General features: G+C 43.4%; 1 protein-coding gene and 1 pseudogene across 1 annotated transcript; both read left to right on the forward strand.

Annotated features, from left to right (window-relative positions):
* The first annotated feature begins 7,342 nt into the window (after positions 1-7,342).
* LOC4349423 (uncharacterized) lies at positions 7,343-10,933 on the forward strand (annotated as a pseudogene).
* A 7,446-nt stretch (positions 10,934-18,379) lies between these two features.
* On the forward strand, positions 18,380-20,232 carry LOC4349424 (RING-H2 finger protein ATL65). Its single transcript, XM_015757847.3, has one exon. It carries the CDS (start codon positions 18,525-18,527, stop codon positions 19,638-19,640), a length of 1,116 nt encoding a protein of 371 aa, XP_015613333.1. The 5' UTR covers positions 18,380-18,524; the 3' UTR covers positions 19,641-20,232.
* Positions 20,233-21,676: the final 1,444 nt, after the last annotated feature.

Consider the following 21,676-nt stretch of genomic DNA (forward strand, 5'->3'; position numbering starts at 1 on the left):
ACCAAACGATGCCACGCTGGCCAGATGCAGCCATCTCCCACGCCCTCGGCTAGCCATCCGAAGCCGCCATGCCTCTGGTGACCGCAGACACGGTCACCACCACCGCAGCCGCTGCTGCTGAACGCCCAGCCACCTCACCTCGCACCCGACTCCTTCCCCGCCACCGACGTCGCCACCGCCTCCACACGCGCCCTCGGCCGACGCCATCCCCGCCGCCTTCAACCACCACCGCCCGGCACAGCGCACCGCGACGGCCGCCACCTCAGCCACAGCCACCGCCAGCCGCCTCAGACGCCGCCGTCCTCGCCACATAGGAGCCAACCTCCCCGTTTCCTCCACGCAGCCGCACCCCGCCGCCTCACCACCGCTGCAAAAAGTGCTGCTGTGTGCTGAGTCTGGGCAGGGAAGGTGGGTCTGGCCATCTCGCCCCCCAAACCCCTGCGCCACCGTCACCGATCGCCTCCGCCTCTGCCGGCTGAGGTTGCCGGCAGCAAGCCATCGCCTCCTTCGGCCCGTCGAGCCGCCACCGCGCCCGAGGGCAACCGAACCGTCGCCGAGCTGCCGCCGATGCTCCCAGCCGCCTCATGCCGCCATCGCGCCCGGGGTGCTCCCACCGCTGCGCGCAGGCTGCCGCACCATCGCTGAGCCGCCGCCGTGGTGTCCGGGCTGTTCCGCTACCTCTGCACCGCCGCCGAAGCTCCCAGCCAGCTGCTCCGGCCGAATCTAGGCATGGGAGGGCCAAATCCGGCCTCAGAGGAGCCAGATCCGCCGCCTCCCCAAGCCGCCACGCCGTCTCCTCCCCTGGCTGCGACGGAGTACTTCGTCGGCTTCCCCCGTCCTCGTCGCACCGAGGTGGAGACCGTCGAGTTGTTGGGTCTTGGCGAGCTCCAGCGGCGACGAGATGGAGGAGGTGGAGTGGCGGTGCGGGCGGCTAGGATTTTCGCCTCCCGAGCCGCCCGCGCGAGAGCTACGCGGGAGTTGCAATTGATTTTCGCACAGGGCCCTGCACCTGGGACAATTAATGCTAGCTATGATGGGAGTTTATCATTTCGGTTCACGTCCTTTATCATAACAAAACTATGATTATACTATTATAGACACTAATATAGTAATATCTTCTATACCAACGATTATAATGGTAATAGCAGAGTATCCTCACCTTTTGTCATTATGATCCTGGATGAGTTGGAGGCTCGCGCCCATCAGGTACCAGAACAATCTGGCAGGGACAAAATCAAGGTTAGCCCTTGTAGAATCTAGTAAAGCAAATTCTACAGACAGGGAACTGGATTGATGTAACCCAATACCAGCTGAAGCTCTAGTTTACATATGCTACCGTGTCGTTGATTGTTGTCCTAGGAATTTAAATAATGGCATGAGTGCTAATATATCTACTCCTAGCAAACGTAATATAGTTGGGAGGTTTGTGAGGTCGTCTAGTGTTTAAGTGGCAAAAGAATATGATCCATTGGGTCAATTAGCTCTCTAGCAAATCAACACATGATGCCTTCTTACCGCTGTATTACAATTAATGGAGAATTCTTCGATGCAGCTAAAGATTTGGTAGTATCAGTTCCTAAAATGAAGAGCAGGCCCCTAATTTTGAGATAACAGTACAATCCTACTTTTCTTTTTGTGCTATAGAAATCTCTCACAAAAAATAAGATCCTTATTACTACATAGTAGAACTAAGCATCAGAAATTCACTACGTCAAGACCACATTCTTCCCAATCTCTATAAGTGAATGGTGGATTTTGAAATGTCACCTAATTGATCCGCGTAAGCTAAAAAAGTTGGACCATCGGATAAAGGAAGCCATTGGATTGTATCAGTGAAAAAGGGTAAAACTGATCTTCTGGAGCTTTCCAGCTCCTCCGGTCCTCCCCACACAAGTGGGAGAGAGTGCAAAGAAAATAAAAAAAAATTGCAAAGGGAACACAGGAATAAAATTATCTTTTGAAGCAAACCCACATCGCTCTTGACACTGGCAGTCATGGTGTTCAAAACAAATTGCAGAAAGGCTTGAGGGATAAAATTGTAATCATCCTACTTTTGCTATAATATGAAAAAAGAAATAGTAAAATTGATGAGGGATGTTAGGCCTCGATCTTCCAATAGGTATTGATAAACAATCGATTTGGGCGGAGTCGCGACACAACTCAATCCGGCTTCTGAACGAACACGCTACTGAGCCCCGCAATCGCAACACCACGTCTCCTCTGGTTATCAATCGTGCCGAAACCTGGTTGACCTCGCCGAGAAGGCTAATACCTGCATGCGTATCGAAGAACACAAGCAAGAACAAGATAGATTGCAACCAAATTGCATATGAATGATTAAGCACTCGAATTTGGGGTTCTACAAACCGATCTAGCGGCGAAACTGTTCTTGACAGACTAATCTAAGCAAAACCCGACTCTAAATGATGACGGCTACTGATTAAGTATGATTAGGGACGTCCTAGGGTTGCCCTAGGGCGCACATCCCCTTGGGCTAAGCCCACGACACAATTATAAGGCCCAAAACATAAATCAGATTTGGACTGGATAAGGTACGTGTTTTGTTTTGTAGATTCCCGGCAGCTCGGTAGGAATTTTGACATGGAACCAAAACCATATGAAAGTAGACTCCATAAGCTTTCCAACAACTACTCATGGGCTTCGAAATTCCTTCTAGATCAGCAGCTAGGTCCATTTGAAATTGATGCTGTCAGGAGATCTGAATCCAATATGTGTGGAACTTTATCTCTTGTCTTCTATGGACCAAAAGTGACATGGTGAGGTAGAAGTAGACTTGGAGAAGGTCTTGGTTTGGTCCCCAATCAATTTCTTTAATCATCCATGCATTTATTACGCTCGGTCTCTTTTCTTTCGCTTCTTTCGCCCAAGCAAGTACCTTTACAAACGAAAACGCACGAAACTTATTATGTAGCAACGGTTGTTCAAATATATAACAAGTAAATCTTATATAGAACATATACGCCTTTAGTTGATTAATACATAAGGTAGTCATATTTATATCCGAGCTAGTCGTGTCCTCATAAAAATGGTATTCCGTTGTACTTTTTATTCATTCCCTACGATTAAATTAACAATAGGTAATAACACTTACTAAAAATATGCATGGCAAAATATGTCAATTTTAGAACGATTTCATAATTATACGTAGAGCTATTGACTTAATTTAAAAATTAAAAATTTATAAGCATATTATTTCAAAGCAGGTGCACCAATGAAAAGTAAGGACAAGATAAGGGGATCATACAACAATGGAGACGGTGAAAAGCAAGGACTCATACACCATAGAAGATGGCGTTAATAATAATACTAAAATCATGTAAATTTAGTTTAACATCTGAATGTAAAGTTTGCAATAAATGTTTATTGCACATAAAAATAAATCTATACTTATTTTAACTAGACTCCTGGATATTTTTTTTGTCTAAAACATTAAAATAAATCTAAGACAAATAATATAAACTAGCTGGTGGCCCGCGCAATTGCGTGGCTAGCACCCATATAAAATTATATATTTTTCCATATGGTTTTACTTAAAATTTATTAAATAGTTATATTGATGTCTTAAGATTTTGAAAGACCAAACCTTATCATCCCATGTTTCTAATTTTATACTTTTCAAAAGTCACACCAGTTGCTACCCCTACTTCTGACATATTATTCTTTATTAGCTTGTTTGATCTACTACTGTTTCTAATCATTCTCCTTGGAACCTTTAAAAATTGGATCTTTTTAGAGTTTATCGTCCTGTTAATCTTCTTTTTTATAATTTTTAGAAGTCCCATCAAACGTTTCCATTATACTCCTCTACAACCGTCCACTGCATACCTTATCATCCTCGTGTTTCTAATTTTATAGTTTTTAAAAGTCACACCGGTTGCTACCCCTTGCTTCTGTTATATTATTCTTTATTAGCTTGCTCGATCTACCACTGTTTCTATTCATTCTCCTTGGAACGTTTCAAAATTGGATCTAAAAACTTATAGTTTTTAGAGTTTATTGTCAAGTTAGGCTTCTTTTTTATAACTCTAGAAGTCCCATCAAACGCTACCATTATACTCCTCTAGAACCGTCCACTGCATCTTCTCTTTATTGTTATTGCTATTTGAAAAATCGAACATAATTATCGTTTAGGTTTATTTTTTTACTTTCTTGAAGTTCCGCCAAAACGTCAGAGACTTTGTCACTGTACTCCTCTACAGCTCGCCCGCTGCCGCCCTTCTTTATTGTCATTGAGATTTTAAAATCAAACATGATTATCATTGAGGTTTATTTTTTTTTACTTTTTAGAAGCCCGAACCTTTAAAAATTGAATCTTATAGTTTTAGAGTTTATTGTCTCGTTGGGTTTCTTTTTTTATATAATTTTTAGAAATCCCGTCAAACGCTACCACTATACTCCTCTACGACCCGTCCGCCACATACTCTTTATTATCACTGGGATTATAAAAATCTAACATAACTACCGTTGGAATTCATTTTTACTTTCTAGAAGACCCACCAACCATCGGCGGCTCTGCCATTGTATTCCTATACGACCTTCCCGCTGCCTCTCTTTTTTATTGTAATTGAGATTTTAAAAATCAAATATGATTATCATTGGGGTTTATTTTTTTACTTCCTAAAAGTCTCGCCAATCGCCTTGACCGATTTGCTACACGACCTGCCCCGTCGTCATTCCTTTTAATCGTCATTAGGATTGTATTTGGTGTTTTATTAATACTTTTTAGATGTCTCATCAACCGCCACCACTTTGCTCCTCTATAGGCCTGTTACTTAAATAATCTCGTCATGTGTTTTAGATGGTCTTTTCTTTCAGTAGTCTTATTTTTTTTATCACCAATTGTAGTTATTTATAAATTGTATTCCTAGTTGAAATCTTATTTTTCTCTTTCTAATTTCAGAATTAATTTTATTTTTCTTATTGTGTTCTTTTGATATTTGTATTTTTTTTGTTTTCAATTTCAGTTGTTTCAAAATTGTATTCCTACTCTAACTCTCTTTTCAATTTGTCTAATTTCTGATTTTATTTTATTTTATTTTTTTATTCCGCATTTTAATTAATCTACTATTGGGTTCTTATATGTACTCTTATTTAAATATTGCTTATATTTAATTTCAAATTTAAGTTAATTTTAAATTGTATTCCTACCTGAACTCTTCTTTTCTTTTCTTTTTTCTAATTTTGATTTTTTATTCTGAATTTTAATTAATCTTGTATTGGATTCTTTTATGGACTATTCTTTCAATATTCCTTATTTTTAATTCCGAATTTCAGTTATTTTTAAGTGTATTCATACTCGAACTCTTCCTTTTCCTTTTCCTATTTTCAAAATTTATTTTATTTTTATTCTGAAATTTAATTAATCATGTATTGGGTTCCTATATGGACTCGTCTTTCAATATTGCATATTTTTAATTCCGAATTTCAGCTATTTTTAGATTGTATTTCTACTTGTACTCTTTTTTTTCTTTTTCTCCGATTAATGTGGGAATTTCTAGCCTCCACAACGAACATGGTGCATCCTTTTAAGGCTGTTTTAATAATATAATAGATAGATATAGAGGGGGTTACCATGACTTAATAACTAAGGTTATGTGTCACGTGTCAAAATTTCTATATTTTTTTAACTTGAATCATAATAGGTGGGGTTTTATGAAATTATGTTTGAAAAAATGATGTATGCCAAATATAATTCATATATTTTGATATACATAGCAAATAGTAGGATGGTTAGAGTCGTACAAATGCGCGACTATATACACTAGTTCTAAACCGAAATGAAACAACATCTTGCTCAAGTGGAACGGCAACACCATGATTTACTCATCAATCTCTTCCAAATTCACCAATTTCTCATTCGTACTCCCTTCGTTTCATATAATAAATTGTTTTGACTTTTTTTTCCTTGTCAAAACTTTTTAACTTTGATCAAGTTTATAGATAGCAATAATTTTAGCACAAAACAAACATACTATGAAATATATTTAATGTTATATTTAATTAAACTAATTTGGTTTTATAGATGTTGCTAAATTTTCTATAAACTTATAATATGAAAAGAGTCAAAACGACTTATAATATAAAAATGAGTACATAACAACTAACGCCAAAACGATCAAGTCAAAGTGTTTGTGGCTGCTCAACCCAAAAAATTCTACACCCTCCATCCTAAAATAAGTTTATTTGTAGGGTTATGTGTCTAGTGTTTGACCGTCCATCTTACTTAAAAAATTATTATGATTAATATTTTATTATTATTAGATGATAAAACATGAATAATATTTTATGTGAGACTTATTTTTTTTATCTTTTCATAAATTTTTCAAACGTCGGATACAAATAAAGTTATTTTGGGACAAAGGGTGTACCTAGAAGTGTCATGGATTAATTTACAGCGAAGACGAGTTGTACCAACTACACTCCCTAAGAGCATCTCCAACAGCCTCTCTAATTGACTCTCCAAGTTAAATTTTAGCAATTATATCCAAAAAAAACATGCTCCAACAGCCTCTCCAACTCACTGCTATTTGGCTGGCCAAACCATCCTCCTCACTGGCTACATTTGGCCATTCTACTTGGCTGGTCAATGGTGGGCCCCACACATCCCATCTCCTCCACCCCCTCCCCCCTCTCTCTCTCTCTCGCAGTCTCGCATCCGTCTTTTTCCCACCCAATCTCGACGGCGAGCTCGAGCACGGCGCGAGGAGGCACGGGAAGGAGCACTGCTACGATGCGGTGACGACAGTGCCAGCCGCGACAATGGCGCCCGTAGCCCCAGGCGATGGTGGACAACGGCGACGACAACGAAGAGACCGCCATCCGTGCGCGCATCCTCTCCCATGCGAGCGGCGGCGGTGCCGCAGCCGCCGGCCTACGCCTGCCGCTTCCGCTCGCCGCTTCCCGGCTCAGCTCGCCTCAGCCCGCGGCCTCAACTCGCCACAGTCCCCGCCTCCGCTTGCCGCAGTCGTCGGTCTCCGCTTGCCTCAACCCGTGACCCGCCTCCGCCTCAGCCCGCCGCCTCCGCTCGCCACCACCTGTCGCCTCCGCTCAGCCCGCCAGCTCTGCGTCGCCTCCGCTTGCTGCAGTCCGCCGCCTCGCCGCCACCGCTATCTGCAGCTCGTTGCTTCGCACGCTCGTGGCCCGCCGTCCGCCGTCGCCGCATCGGAGGAGAGGTTGTGGGAAGAAGGCTGTAGACTGTAGTCCAGGAGGAGGAAGGGAGATGTGAGTGGGAAAATGGGGTGGAAGAGGAAGAAGAAGGGTAGCAGAGACTAACATGTGGGTCCTATTTGTAATAGACTAGTAATAGACTAGTAATGGAGAGGGTAGACAGAGAGGCTCTTGGAGCGAGTAACGACTTTGACTTGCTAAATCAAATGGATAGCTGGCTATATAGATGTTTGGAGAGTCTATTTTAGAGAGACTGTTGGAGATGCTCTAACAACCCAAAGATGAGGTCCCGCATCTTGTGGATGAGCCACGCTGAGCGCTTCTTCATGTGGCTCGGCGGCTTCTGTTGCTCTGAGCTCCTCAAGGTTTGACACGAGTGATCACCCACCCAATTCAGTAACAAGCAAAGAATCTGAAGCTACCATTGACTGCTATTGTTGAATGATGATGATGATGTTGTTTGTGCAGGTACTTGAGAGCCATCTTGAGCCGCTGACGAATCAGCAGTTGATGGGCATCTGCAACCTGCAGCAGTCGTCGCAGCAGGCCGAGGACGCGCTGTCACAGGGGATGGAGGCTCTGCAGCAGACGCTAGGAGACACACTGGCATCGGCGGCCGCCACCGTGGTCGTCGGCGGTGTAGGCGCCGACAACGTCACCAACTACATGGGACAGATGGCCATCGCCATGGCCATGCTCACCACGCTGGAGAACTTCCTCAAGCTTCGGTCAAACATCAATGGCGAACTAAATTGCTTATTACCATGGCGTGATGCGATGATATTTTTGTGTAGGCTGATCTGCTGAGGCAGCAGATGCATCGGATCCTAACCACGAGGCAGGCGGCGCGGGCGCTGCTCGTCATCAACGACTACTTCTCGTGGCTCCGAGCGCTAAGCTCGCTGTGGCTGGCGCGGCCGAGGGACGCGCGTCACGGCATGGCAGAGCGCGCATCGCACCGACCGCGCCCCCGGCGGCACGGCCAGGTACGCGCCGCAGCCACTGCATCCCGCTGTCGGCGACCACCTCCCCACCCACCGGCCGGCCTGCCCAAGAGGAGAAAAGTGAGAGAGAGAGAGAAAGAGAGAGAGGAGGAAGGGAGAGGAGGGGAAAGAGATAGGGTGATGACGTGGAATCCTGGCATGTGGGGCCCACATGGGTTCCACGCTGATTCAGCCGTCACGTCAGACAAAACCGCGGTCAAAACCACCGAGGGACCTAAAGTGAACGGTTTTGTAAGTTGAGAGATATCATATATCTGGTTTTGCGGTTGTGGGACGATTTTGTAACTCGATGACAAGTTGAGGGACCTTGGGTGTACTTTTTCCTTTGAAAGTTGGGACAAATTGAGGGACCTATAGTGAACTTAACCCCCCCCCCTACCTTTTCTTTTCATGTGCTTGACGGGCCGCGAATGTCGCGTTTGACATGTGGGCCTGTGGGGGCAAACCTTAGGGTGTGTTTGGATAATGGAAAATGTGGAGTGGAATTGGGATTGAGAAATGAATGAAGGGTTAGAATTAAATGGAAAAGGGAGAATGAATGATTAAGATTTAAAGATGTCTTTTAGTGGATGGGAAATGATTTCCCATTAGCCAAACAGGACCAAAATAAATAAAAATCACCCCCGTGGCATGTGCCCCCGCAACACAGAATTCCCCAATTCCCCTTCTCCCATCCCAGGAGGAGCCGCCGGAACCCTCACCGTCCCCCCAAGATCCAACCAATCTACCGGTAGACCCGGTGTTGTGCCGTGATGGATCCATTAGGCGGTCGCCGCCGCCGTACTGCTGCATCTGAGAGTGGAGGAGGATGGATGAAGGGTTGTACCAGTGTGAGGGCGAGAGATGTAAGTCACCTCCGATCCCTTCAAAACCCACCATTTTTTTTCTTGTCTTGGCTTATTTTGTGGCAACACATCAGGCCAGCCAGACACATAATTTACCACCAGATCTGAATCGCTCCCGCGGTTGTAATGTATAGGATGTATGTATGTATGCATGTTCATCTGTTTGTTTGGTTTTCCCTTTCACTAGATTCATTCTTTCTTAGCACAAAGCACCCCCCCAAAAAAACTCTCTTTTCGTTGTCCTTGTGGATTTCTCAGAATTCGGCGCAGCTGACTCCGATTCGTTTTTGGTGTTAGAGAGACACCGATTCGGACTATGTTATGTTACCTTTTGTGAATAAATATAGTACTAGTGTATATGTGCACCGCAATCTCAGAGTTAAGCATCATACATAGTCTTTGTTTGTGTGTTTGCTGCATGTACGACGACACCATGGACGTGAAGACGAGGAGCAGGAATAGGAAGAGGAAGAGGACTGTAGTACCACCTGCAGCAGCTACTTTTCCTGATCTGCTGCCGGAGGAGATTGTGGTGGAGATTCTGGCTCGGCTGCCCGTCAAATCCCTGCTACGCTTCAAGTCCGTCTGCAGAGGGTGGCGTGCAATCATCTCCGAGCCATCCTTCATCCGAACGCAACTCCAGTGCTCGGCTTCTAAACAGGAGCCATCCATCCTCATCAGCCCCCACACCCTCCTTGGGCGTTGCGATATTCAACCCCCAGTTGGAGGACTAGGTGATTGGCCCAACAACTTCTCCACCCAAATCAGCTTCTACCAATGGCAGCGAGGTGCCTCCATTGCCAGGTTCATGGATGCCACGGCCTTCCCTGCCAACGAGTTCCACCTCGTCTGCCACTTCGCCCACTGCGATGGCCTAGTGCTCGCCCCCACAGACACCAACCTCTACCTCTTCAACCCGGCCACGAGGGACACCATCACTCTCCCTGACGGCCATGGTGATAACCACCACCATGGCACGGAAATGGAAGCTTGCTACGCTGCAGGGCTAGGCCTAGATCCTGTCACACGCAAGTACAAGGTGGTTCGAGCATTCTACCGTTCAATGGACCCCATCCGCATGGGGATGGAGGTGTTCACCGTCGGTGAAACGGGCGCAGGCTGTGGCTGGAGGGAGACCGTCACTGATCCTCCCTACCCTGTCAGTAGATGGCTCACTGCCTTCACTGTCAATGGTGGCTACTTGTTCTGGTACATGGATCGGTTTCGCTACCCTAATGACACTCTCCATGGTGGCCTCCTTTGGTTTAGCCTGCAAGACCAAGCGTTCCGCGTCACTCTTCTTCCTCATTCACTGGACCCTGCCCTAGATGACAAGGTCAGGCCGGACGTGCTACACGGCGAATTGTGCGTCCTTCATGCCAACAGTGACACCATGCCTGTGACGATTTGGACGACAAATTCGCCGTCTTTTGATGATTGGGAGCGGCGATACTGCATCTATGTCTCGAGACTTTGCCATCCAATGGGCCTTCTTGGTGATGGCGGGATGTTGCTGTGGGCAAAACACACCATCCACCGCTACGACCTGTGGAGCGATGAGCTGACGGCCGTGTGCGAGCTGGGTGGCATCAGGTATCAGGGTGGTAGGCCACCAAGGTGGAAGAATCTCTTCAACTTCAGCGTAATGCCATACACCGAGAGTCTTGTTAGAATCACTGCTGCTGCTTAAGGCATCCGGAATCCGGATCCTATAGGCTTGTACTTAATGTATATCTCACTCTATTTATCACCTAAATACAGTGCAATTGCCAGGATCTGATACTGACAGTGACTGTTTTGCGTGTTGTATTATTAATTTATCTGTTTACTACTGAGGTACTGGCTAAAGTTATTTTGCAATTTGCCCGGGAAATTAATACATTTTGAGTTTATTTATTGATCCATCCCAAGATATGAAATAAGCGTGCCAAAATGATCTGTTCGATAGTTTTGGATGGGCTGCTGCTATTGCCTGTGTAATTTTTTCCTTGGCAGCACACCCGATTCCTAGCAGTGATCACCAAATGTATCCTGAAAATTCTCCCTGATCTGCCTCTGTCAATATACTGGAGTATAACTCAGTGCCTGCAGCCAGTGCTGCTGATATTTTTCCCGGATCGATCGATCGATCGATCAATCCATCAATACTTCTAATGCTGGCGGTTCTACCAGCTGCCGATTGGTAAAGTATCCCTCAGCATTGGTAAAGTATCCTGATCTTCTCCTTTTCTTCTAAGGTGCTGATTTGCAACAATCAGATTTCATCAGTCATAAATGAAGGCAGACCTGTCTATTAACTGGTAGATAGCTTGATTATACATGATTTAGAGCTGTATGGGAGAGTTCAAGCTCCTAATTCTTGGAATTGGGTATCCCTAGGTCCCAAAATTGTTGTTCAGGTATCAGGGTGGTAGGCCCACCAAGTTGGAAGAATCTCTTCAACTTCAACGTAATTTCCCCTACAGTGAGAGTCTGGTCAGAATTACTGCGCGCTGCTTAAGGCTTTTACGCCATGAGAAGCAACTTGTATTTGATGTATATCAACCTATTAATTTTATCACTAAAAATAGTGCAAATGATCGAAGAGATCTGGTACTGAGTACTGACTGTGAGTCTGTGAATGTTTGCATGTTGTATTATTAATGTTTTTAAGGGCTCCTTTAAATCACTGGAATGAAAAAATGGAGGAATAGGAAAAACATTGGATTCTGATAGAAATGTAAGTGTAAAATAGATGATTGTAAAAACACAGGAAAAACATAGGAATGACCGTTTGATTGGATCACAACAAAAACATAGGAATTTGAGGTGAGATAAAAACTTGAAGGATTCTTTCCATAAGGCTCTACTTCATGTTAAATTTTCCTTCAAAACTCGCATGGGAAGAGGCATTTCATAGAAATTTCATAGGATTCATTTCTTTGAGCTATATAGAAAAAAATTCTATAGGAATAAAATTCTCTAAAATTTCTATGAAATTATGAATTTCCTTTGAATCCGAGGGGCCTAGATCTATTAACTGAGGTGCCTTTATGTATTGATCCATCCAAAGATATCACGAGAAGTGTGACAAAATGATCTGTTAGATAGTTTTGGATGGGCTGCGCTGATGCCTATGTAATTTCTCCTTGGGCTCGCTTGGGCCAGGCTTTGGGAGAGCTTTGGCAGCCCACCCAATTCCTAACAATGATCACTAAATGAATCCAGATGGTTCTGAATTTTTTTTTCCCTGATCTGCCTCTGCCACATGCAACTCAGTGTCTGCAGCCAGTGCTGCTGATATTTTCCCACATACTACTGTATAGTGCTGATGTTTCTTGGCCATTTTAACAGCATCACCATTTCGCTTATACTTATTACAAGCGAAATGGCTTATTAGTGTTATTAGTGATTTAAAAACGAATACTGAAAAAGAAACCACAATGAAAAAAACCGAAAACCAACTCTAAAATTAAGTTTTGAATTTAAATATAAGCTGAAGGCTAAACGATGAAGCTATAACACTAGTAAGATGATGAGTATGGCTTGCATCGACGGAATGGTATGGAAGCTTCACTTTTTCTTATCAGAAAGTGGCAAAGAGGCAGCAGACAGAATCGATCCATGGCAAAGGCAGAGTCACTGAGAGTCCTTCCAAAGCTGCCACTTGAGAATTGCCAATGCATTGCTCCTCCTCTTTTCTTTTCCTTTTCATCATCTTCTTCTTCCTTAACCAAAAGAGCCCCTTCCTGCCTGCCTGCCTAGCTATGTGGCTAGAAGGAACAAATCCTAAAGATCAGAGAGAATCAGTGACACGTTTCGACTTTCAGCTCCAAGCCTAATCATCATGGCCATCGTCTCTCCCTGCAGATTGCTACTTGTTTGTGTGTGAGAGAAGCAAAGAACAGAGTGAGTGGTGTTCCTTTTTTTTTTCTTATTTCTTGTTTATGACCATGGAAGGAAAGAAAGATACCTTTGATTTTGTTTCTCTTGGATCACTTCTCTTTTTCTTTCTTTTTGTCTGTCGAGCGATAGATACATACTGGCTTTGAGCCTGCAGGTCAGTGCCAAAAAAATGTTGTGTTGGGAGGGTATATTTGACGTGAGGCTTTATTCGATTCCAACCTTAGCTAGCTTCTCTTTCTCCTCCCATCATTTGCTACAGAAACTGTATTTGCATCTGGTTATTCATGTCGTTTTCATCGCATAACTTTTTATATATAAAAAAATTCACTGACTTGGCATTGTTCAGTGTTGAGAGGTATATAGTATCTTTGGTCGATCTGCTGCCTTTGCCGAATCAGTTGTTCAGTACTCGAGTCGGTGCGTGCCTTGTCTTCTCTTCCTCTTTGCACAGTTGCAGATGCAGAGAGCTGATGGGCCTACATATGTCCAAATTTAAACCTAGAATTAAGTTTTTTTAGATGGAGGGAGTATGCGTCTAGCTATAGTTTCATGGGGGAAAGAGCAGCAGAAGCAGCATGAATGCACGGTTGAAAACTTGAAATAATCTGTTTCCTTTCCCTGGTAAACGTATGCATGGTTTCACTCCAATCGGGGCATCAAACTATAATAACTGACTTGTCAACGGCATGCGTGTACGCGTGATCTAAGGAACGTATCCGGAGGAGTTCATTTGAGGCGAAAAATAACCACCCAGAGAGAGAGAGAGAGAGAGAGAGAGTTTACTTCCTAGCCCACCCAGAGCATTTGGTCACTGATACAGTAAGGCCTTGTTTACTTTCCTTTTTTTTTTCCTAAAAACATCGCATCGAATCTTTGTACATATGTATAGAGCATTAAATATAGACAAAAAGAAAAAACTAATTGCCTAGTTTGCATGGAAATCGTGATACGAATCTTTCGAACCTAATTATTTCATGATTAGCTATAAGTGCTACAGTAACCCACATGTACTAATGATAGGTTAATTAGGCTTAATAAATTTGTCTCGCGGTTTCCAGGTGAGTTATAAAATTAGTTTTGTTATTCGTGTCCGTAAACTCCTTCCAATATCCGATCAAATATTCCATGTGATACCCCAAAATTTTCTTTTCAGTAACTAATCAGGCCTAAGCTTCGCATAGTAATCCTAGTACTCTCTCCGTTTACTTCCGCACGAGTCACCGTTGACTCCACCAAGTAGAATAAACTGTAGAGTACTGTATAAACTTTTGAATAGTACTTATTCCATACTATATTACGGTTCTACTATATATGGATTTTTATCCCTCGATGGGATATCTGTTGACGACCAAATTTTCGCGTCAACAATATCCCTTCGTTGTTTGTATGTCATCTAAATAGTTATCAACAAAAATTGACAATATAGATTAATATGAAATATATTACTCCACAAACATGCAAGACCAAATTTAACTTCTACAAGTAGCAACAAAAATACTAAATTAAAAAGTATTTATCGTACATTCGCATCTATATTTGTTATTTTTGTTATAACTTGTAGAAGTTGAATTTGATATATTTCATATTATTCTATCTTGCCAATTTTTTTATAACTATTTAGGTGGCATGCACGAAACAAGGGATATCTCCTTGAGGGATAAAATCACTTCCCATACCGTTGAGCTATTATGAGATGGAAGGAGTAAATCATTTTAGTATTATCGTAAGCCAAACTTTTATAATTCTAATCAAGTCTTTAGAAAAACACATCAACAAGATTTAGACTATCAGAATTAAATCAAACATTGATGTCTTCATAGTGTATTTATTTGTTAGTACAAATAAAGGTGTATATTTTATAAACTTGGTCGAAGTTTGACTTGAGATAAAACTGAAAATAACTTACAATATAGAACAATGGGAGTATTCAGCTTTGATATTATGTGGTATTTGCAATTCATTAACAAGTCGCTTTTGAAATGTCGGATTCTTTTTAAATTTCTGTTAGAAATAAGATGAATCTTATGCCTTCTTGAATGCTAAGCTACTTTATACAAGGAAAAAAAAAAGCAAAGGGGAAACAACTTGAATAAAAGACATTTTATTTTATTTTTATATATGTGCGTGCTTACATATAGTATGTGGAATTGTAAAGCTGATGGAACTGAGAATCAAATCAAACCTGATATCGATATGTCTCAAAGTTACTTGTTATTATTACCTGCTTTTACATTTGTAAATCCTCATTTACTTTAAACCGAACAAATATATAATCCTAAGAACAGAATCTAGAAAAGCATACAGGATTACCTGCATACTCACGTCATGCTGATCGTAGCTGACCCAACTGCAATGCTAGTTTCTGCAGAGATAATACGGTGCAAACTGAACCAAAGGAACTGAAGAAGAAGATCGGGAGTTTTTTTCAGACCAACAAGTTCTTTTTTTTCCCGAGAAATTTCAGATCAACAAATTGAGAGACATACTACTACAGGAGGGAGAGATAGATAGGGCTTGTTCAGTCTATTAACAAAATTAACCTTACTAAAATTTGATAATATCAAGATATTATTGATTTATAGCCTCGTCAAATTTTGGTTGGAGTGACATTGATAAGAATACTGACATTGGTAATAGCAAAATATTATGTTTAGTTTATTACTCTATCACCATTTTGATAACCCCGGAAATCCATGCACTACCAAATCATCCAATGAGGAGTCTCACACAGCCAGCAAGCAGAAGTGAGATGTGGCATCATGCAGATTCCAATTTGAAGATTAGTGGCCTGATTAGACACTAGATTAGCAGCAGTTGTGATGAATGGGAAGCATCAAGTGGCGACATGGTTGCAGGTGGTGGCAGGAGACATGCACGTGAGGGCTCCCCCATCATTGGAGAGTACTTGCAGATAGACCCTGTGAGAGTGTGAGACCCATTCATCCATTCACCAACAAATCGATGCAGTGCCACTTGTAGATGGAGTACCTAGCTATAGTCACAAATGGAGTACTGATCAGGTTATTATGTTGCTCAGCTACTCATAAACTAACTAGGGAGTACCAAGGTGTACGTTTTTTATCAGTTCTAGTGAAACCGTTAGGGATCGGTTTGTAAAAATCGAACAAATTTAGATAATTTCCACACAAAAGTTGTCAGTGTTTTGCTCGGTTTTCAGTAAACAAACATGATCGTTTTCAGAAAACGGTAAGGTAAACCATGAGGAGCACTACCTTGCTTGCTCTTCATGTGTACGTTGCTAGCAAGCAAACATGATGTATGTACCCTACCCTCATCATGAATGAAACCACGCCCCCACTATATATATGAAGGTATCAGTGAAATTCAGAATGGATGCAAAGCCTTACTGTCTTATAGCATCACACTTTGCCGCAGTTTACTATGTGTGAAAAATGCTAGGTTAATTTGTAGTATAGTATTTGATTCAATTCTCGTACGAGCTAAAGGCTCATGCATTGCAACGGATATTATCGAATATTATAAGAGATAAAAACAAAAAATACAAGTTTATAGCATAGTTAGTTTATTAGGCATATAATACTATATATTTAAGGAATGTTACATCTAAAGCAAAAGCATTGACGTCTGGAGACCTTATAGCCCCAAATATCAGCTTGTTGTGTTTAAAGACAGGCTCGAATACCATCACTAACATAATTTAAAGTAGTATAGATTTGATTTGCACAGTAGTTTTGTACCGTCCCTTATCTAAGTTGCGGCACTACTCGTGCTGCCGTGCAGTATTGGTGGGCCCGTGGTAGTCAGTAGGACGAGGTCCAAGAAACCCGCCACAAGCCCACCGCTGCAGCTCAGCTCAGTACACCACAGTACAAGTAGGGTCACTCACAAGGCTGCATGTATCTAAATATTTGACACCGTTAACTTTTTTAAATATGTTTAACCATTCATCTTATTTAAAAACTTTTGTAAAATATGTAAAACTATACGTATACATAAAAATATATTAAAAAATGAATCAAATGATAGGAAAAAATTATTAATTAATAATGAATTAAACTTTTATAAAATATGTAAAACTATATGTATACATCTTGACCTTGACACATATGCAAATTAAATTGGGATTTTATCTAAATTTTCTTTTCATAGAAGGAGTAATATTAATAGTGTGTATTTGCTTTTCAAACGGAAAAAAGAATCATACGTTTTCCCTCACTTTTGTTGGCTTTGAAAGATAAGAATGCATACAAGGCAGGCAGCATGGACAGCCTAATATATGATTGGCTGTTGGCCCATGTATTTCTAGACACGTTCATGTAGTAGCTGCATGCACTTCGTTTGTTTATAGATCTTGATATATACAATCCACGAGCAACTTGGTATATACATCGATGTCTTTGTGTTCCATTAGAAGTGTACGTCCAATTCAAAATTTAAGAAAACCATGGGTCAATTTTTAAATTAATCCCTACATCTGCAATTTTTAGTTCCATTTGTGGGAAGATCAACTCATTGACCGGATAGGCCTTCATTTCTACGAAATGGCAGCTCTCCATGCATGAGAGCAGATTTAATTGACTTTTGCTTGTAAGGTTTTTGTCGTGCTACAGTGCTGCTCTCTCTTTTTTTCCCTTTAATTCCTAGAATAGGAGCTCTACTAATTCTTCAAAAATAATTAATAAGAAATTACAAACAGCGTGTAAAAGTCTAAAGGCATAATATCGTGAGCTACAAATTAACATTTACGCCACGTGGACAACCCAATACAACATACCACACGCCAAGTATATAAAACTCAAGAAAAACACGACACTCTACCAAACTATCGCACCCTCACGCTCTACATCCAACTCACCATTTACAATTGTCGCTTTATATCGCTCACCTCATGAAGCTAGCTCTAACTTCACCAACGAAGGCATTGTCACGTGTACCATCTATTGTACATCATCGCGACGGTAGCGCCAATTTCCTCGTGATACTTCTAAAAATATCGGGAGGCTTTTTAACTCTCAAGATGTTCCAAATATCTCATGTTATTGGTATGAAACTTACTTTTCCTTAATTATCCTTTCTTTGGTATGATTAATTACAGCATAAATTAGGCCATGTTGATATATTCCTTTCTTAAGAACATTAGCACTACCAATAAACTTCCCAATCCTTTAGCTATAATTTATATCCAAAGTTTAAATAATTCAAAAGAAGATAAGGGAAAGCAAAGAATTCAACGGAGACAAACCCTCTTGAGCCCCCCCAAATCCCAAATTGCGAAAATCTAGTACACTCAAATCACAACACTAGCCAAGCCAGCACACCACTACTCTACTGGATCGAGTACAGTACACAGTATGATGATTTTTTTTGTGATTATAGAAATTAAATGTTAAATAGTGAAATTAGGAGAGGAAGAATCCAAGAGCAATTAGGATGCGAGTGCAGAAGCGTCCCTTTCCCGGACAATTTCCCGGCAGAAGTATAAATCACAAGCCGCCATGGCCGCCCTCGCTTCCTGCCAAAATCCTTACTTATAAGCCACAGACAAGTGCCGTAGCTAAGCTAGCTCACCTTCCTCCTCACCGCCAAGATCGCAAGAACGCAACAAGAGAGGAGGAGATTGATGTCGTCTTCGGCTGTGATTCCGCCGCCGTCGCCGGAGAGGAGGGTGCCGATGGTGGCTGTGCCGGTGGTGGCCGACGATGGAGGCGGAGGGCATGGGGCGAAGGGGGAGGAGAGTGTGAGCGGGAGCGTCGCGGGCATTTCGCCGAGCATCCTCATCATCGCCGTCATCGTCGTGGTGATGCTCCTCGCCTCCGTCTCCATCCACTACTTCATCCGCCACCTGTGCCGCCGCTCGTCGGCGTCGGCGGCCGCGTCGTCCTCCGCGCCGGTGCTCCCCGTCGTGGTGCGCCCCGCGTCGTCGGCGGCCGTGGGGGAGCAGGTGGTGGGGAAGGCGTCGGCGGAGCGCGCGGCGGAGATGGAGCGGCTCATCTCGCGGCTGCCGCTGTTCACGCTGGCGTCGTCGCTGGCGGCGCTCCCCAAGTCGTCGCGCGACTGCGCCGTGTGCCAGAGCGCGTTCCGCGACGACGACGAGCTCCGCCTCCTCCCGGCGTGCCGCCACGCGTTCCACTCCCGCTGCGTCGACCCGTGGCTCCGCGCCAACCCCTCCTGCCCGCTCTGCCGCGCCTCCATCGCGCTCCCGCACCCGCCCCTCCCGGACCTCCTCCGCGTCGAGCTCGGCAGCGTCAGCAGCCGCCGCTCCAACCCCAACTCCGCCGCCGCCGTCGCCAGCGCGCCGCCCGAGGGCGCCGCCGTCCGCGCCTACCCGCTCCCCACCCTCCCCAACTCCGAGTACCTCGTCGAGGAGGAGCTCGAGGTCGTCATCAAGCAACCCGCCGCCGCCGCTGCGCCAAGAACCGGCGAGCCAAGCCAGCATCCGCTGCCGGCGGCGCAGGCGGAGCGTGGGCAGCCGTCGTCGGTGACCCCGACGGCGTCGTTCAGCTCGGCGAGGTCGCAGGAGCGGTGGAGCAACAGGTGGAGCAGCAGATGGAGCAGCCGGTGGAGCAGCGGGCGGTGGAGCAGCCGGTACGACGCCGGCACGGTGACGGCGGCCGCCACGGCGGAGTGGTGGTGGGACATGGACGGCGGCGCGGCGCCCGCCGCGCGGCGGCGCGAGGTGGAGGAGCAGGGCAACGCGTTCCACGGCTTCATGCGCTGGCTCACAGGGGCATACTAGTAATTTACCACTCGATCAATGCCCAGTTCACTCGCTCGTCAACCTCGCCGGCGCCGGCGATCGCCGGAGAATTGAATTCAACTGAATTTGAAATGAATTATGAATTTCTGATGCGGCTCGGCTCTGCTTTTGGGCATTCGTGATTAGGAGTAATTAATAGTGTCTCCTTTTCTCTTTTTTTTGGCTGTGAATTCTTGTATTATTTTTTTTCTTGAGTGCGTGGATTTCGAGGGTGGAGGATGCATATGGTGGGAAGGTTTTTGATGCCGTACGGATTTGAAAACTGCTTCTTCCTCCGAATTGGAGAATGTCGGCGGGAAGATTGAGGAATTCGGGGACTTTGAGGCAAATGAACTGAACTGCCCAATAAAAAAACAGAATTATTTCCAGCTTGATCGTATAGGCTATAGAACCATGCTGCATTTTGTTTGGATATTGCAAATTTGGGAGCGAGACTGTGTGCCAGAATGCATATATATATTCCCTCTGTACTTAAAAAAAAGGAATCAATTTTTGAGGATGAAGCTAGTACTTGATGTTGATTCTTTTTGTGATTGAAATTAGCAAAATGAAAATTACTGTTGCATTTGTACATATATATATTCAGGTTATACTTATGCTTCTGAACGTGCCAAAGCACATTTCACTTATTTTAACTGATTCAGGTTTTATGCTGCAGCATATGATCAGTACTAGGGCTTTGTTTCTTTTTGTATTGTTCATGGGGAGTGTAGTATCTTCTCTATCTAATCATAGCATGGGTGTGTGTAGTACTAGAGTACAACAGCTGAACTTTGAGGCATGGTGGTGTCAGGTAGGCATGCAGGCAAGAGCAGCATGGATTTGTTCTTCTTCGTCCGTCCAACACAAGGTGATCGATGATGATCATCGAGTAGAGTAGAGAATGCAGTGCAGAGTGCAGTGCACATGGGGATGAGGGTTAGGATAGGAGATTCCTGGTCCTTGAGATTACGCACAACACTACAAACCTCCTCTCCTCTCCTACTACAGTCTACAGTGCTAGTAGTACTGCTACTTGGAAAAGGACTCGCCTGTCCCATTATTTCCATTGCCATTTGGGACAGATGGCTACTAGTACTTGGTTCACTATCAGTGTCACCATTAGCTGCTATGGTTAGCTTTAATTTGTCTGCTTAATTAACTGATTTGCTAAGTGTCTACTCCCTATGTCCCAAAATATCGACTTGGCACTACTAATACTAGGTTTTGCTGAAGAATATTTTGGGACGAAGGGAGTAGCTATCTGAACGAGTAGCGTATTGTTTTGACCATGGCCATATATCTCATTTTGACCTTAAATTATTATTAGATAATTATGTTATAATTGAAAGTCGTCTAGGTACATATTTTGATCGAATAGGTATTTTATAAACTTTCCTTAAAAAGTTAAGTGATCATCAAAGCTTAAACTTGAATAGTGTTCATATAAATTATATACCCCAGTGGGTAGCTATTAAGCAGCTTGACCTAGCAAGCTGCATGCTTGCCTTTAGGTAGGGATGAGCTGATATTGATCAGACTCGAAAGAGAGCTCGGCAGGAGGACATTGATGCGTATGTCGCTTTTGTGGTTGGCAATGCCATTGCCATTGCCATGCCATGCACCGGATGGAAAGCCTTTTCATTGTTGCCCTTAGCTTTGCTGTGTAAATGTATGTGATGAGCTACAGGACTACATGCTGCTGCTGCTTCTGCAGGAAGCAGCAGGACTTCACCTTTGCATTTCTCCATGCATGTTAACACACTCAACTACTGAATATTTGATTGTTAGAAAAGTGAAGAGAGAAAAAATGCACTATACTGAGTTTCTTATTATATATGCCTTGTTCTTTTTGTTCGTTCAGTTGAGGGATGTTTTTCGTTTTATTTTAATAGCTGAATCGCACCGTTTTCTGAGAAATTCACGTATAAAAAGTTTTTTTTAAAAAAAACAATCACGTCATTTAAATGCCTGGAAGCATGCTGCTGAATGAAATGGTTGCATTCCCATTTAGATTATAAAATAACACGTCCATT

Source organism: Oryza sativa, chromosome 10 (assembly GCF_034140825.1).
Source record: "Oryza sativa Japonica Group chromosome 10, ASM3414082v1".
Taxonomy (NCBI): Eukaryota; Viridiplantae; Streptophyta; class Magnoliopsida; order Poales; family Poaceae; genus Oryza; species Oryza sativa.

Bases quoted from the DNA above. Each gene is read 5' to 3' on its own strand.
- LOC4349424 (XM_015757847.3), top strand. From the start codon at position 18,525: ATGTCGTCTTCGGCTGTGATTCCGCCGCCGTCGCCGGAGAGGAGGGTG.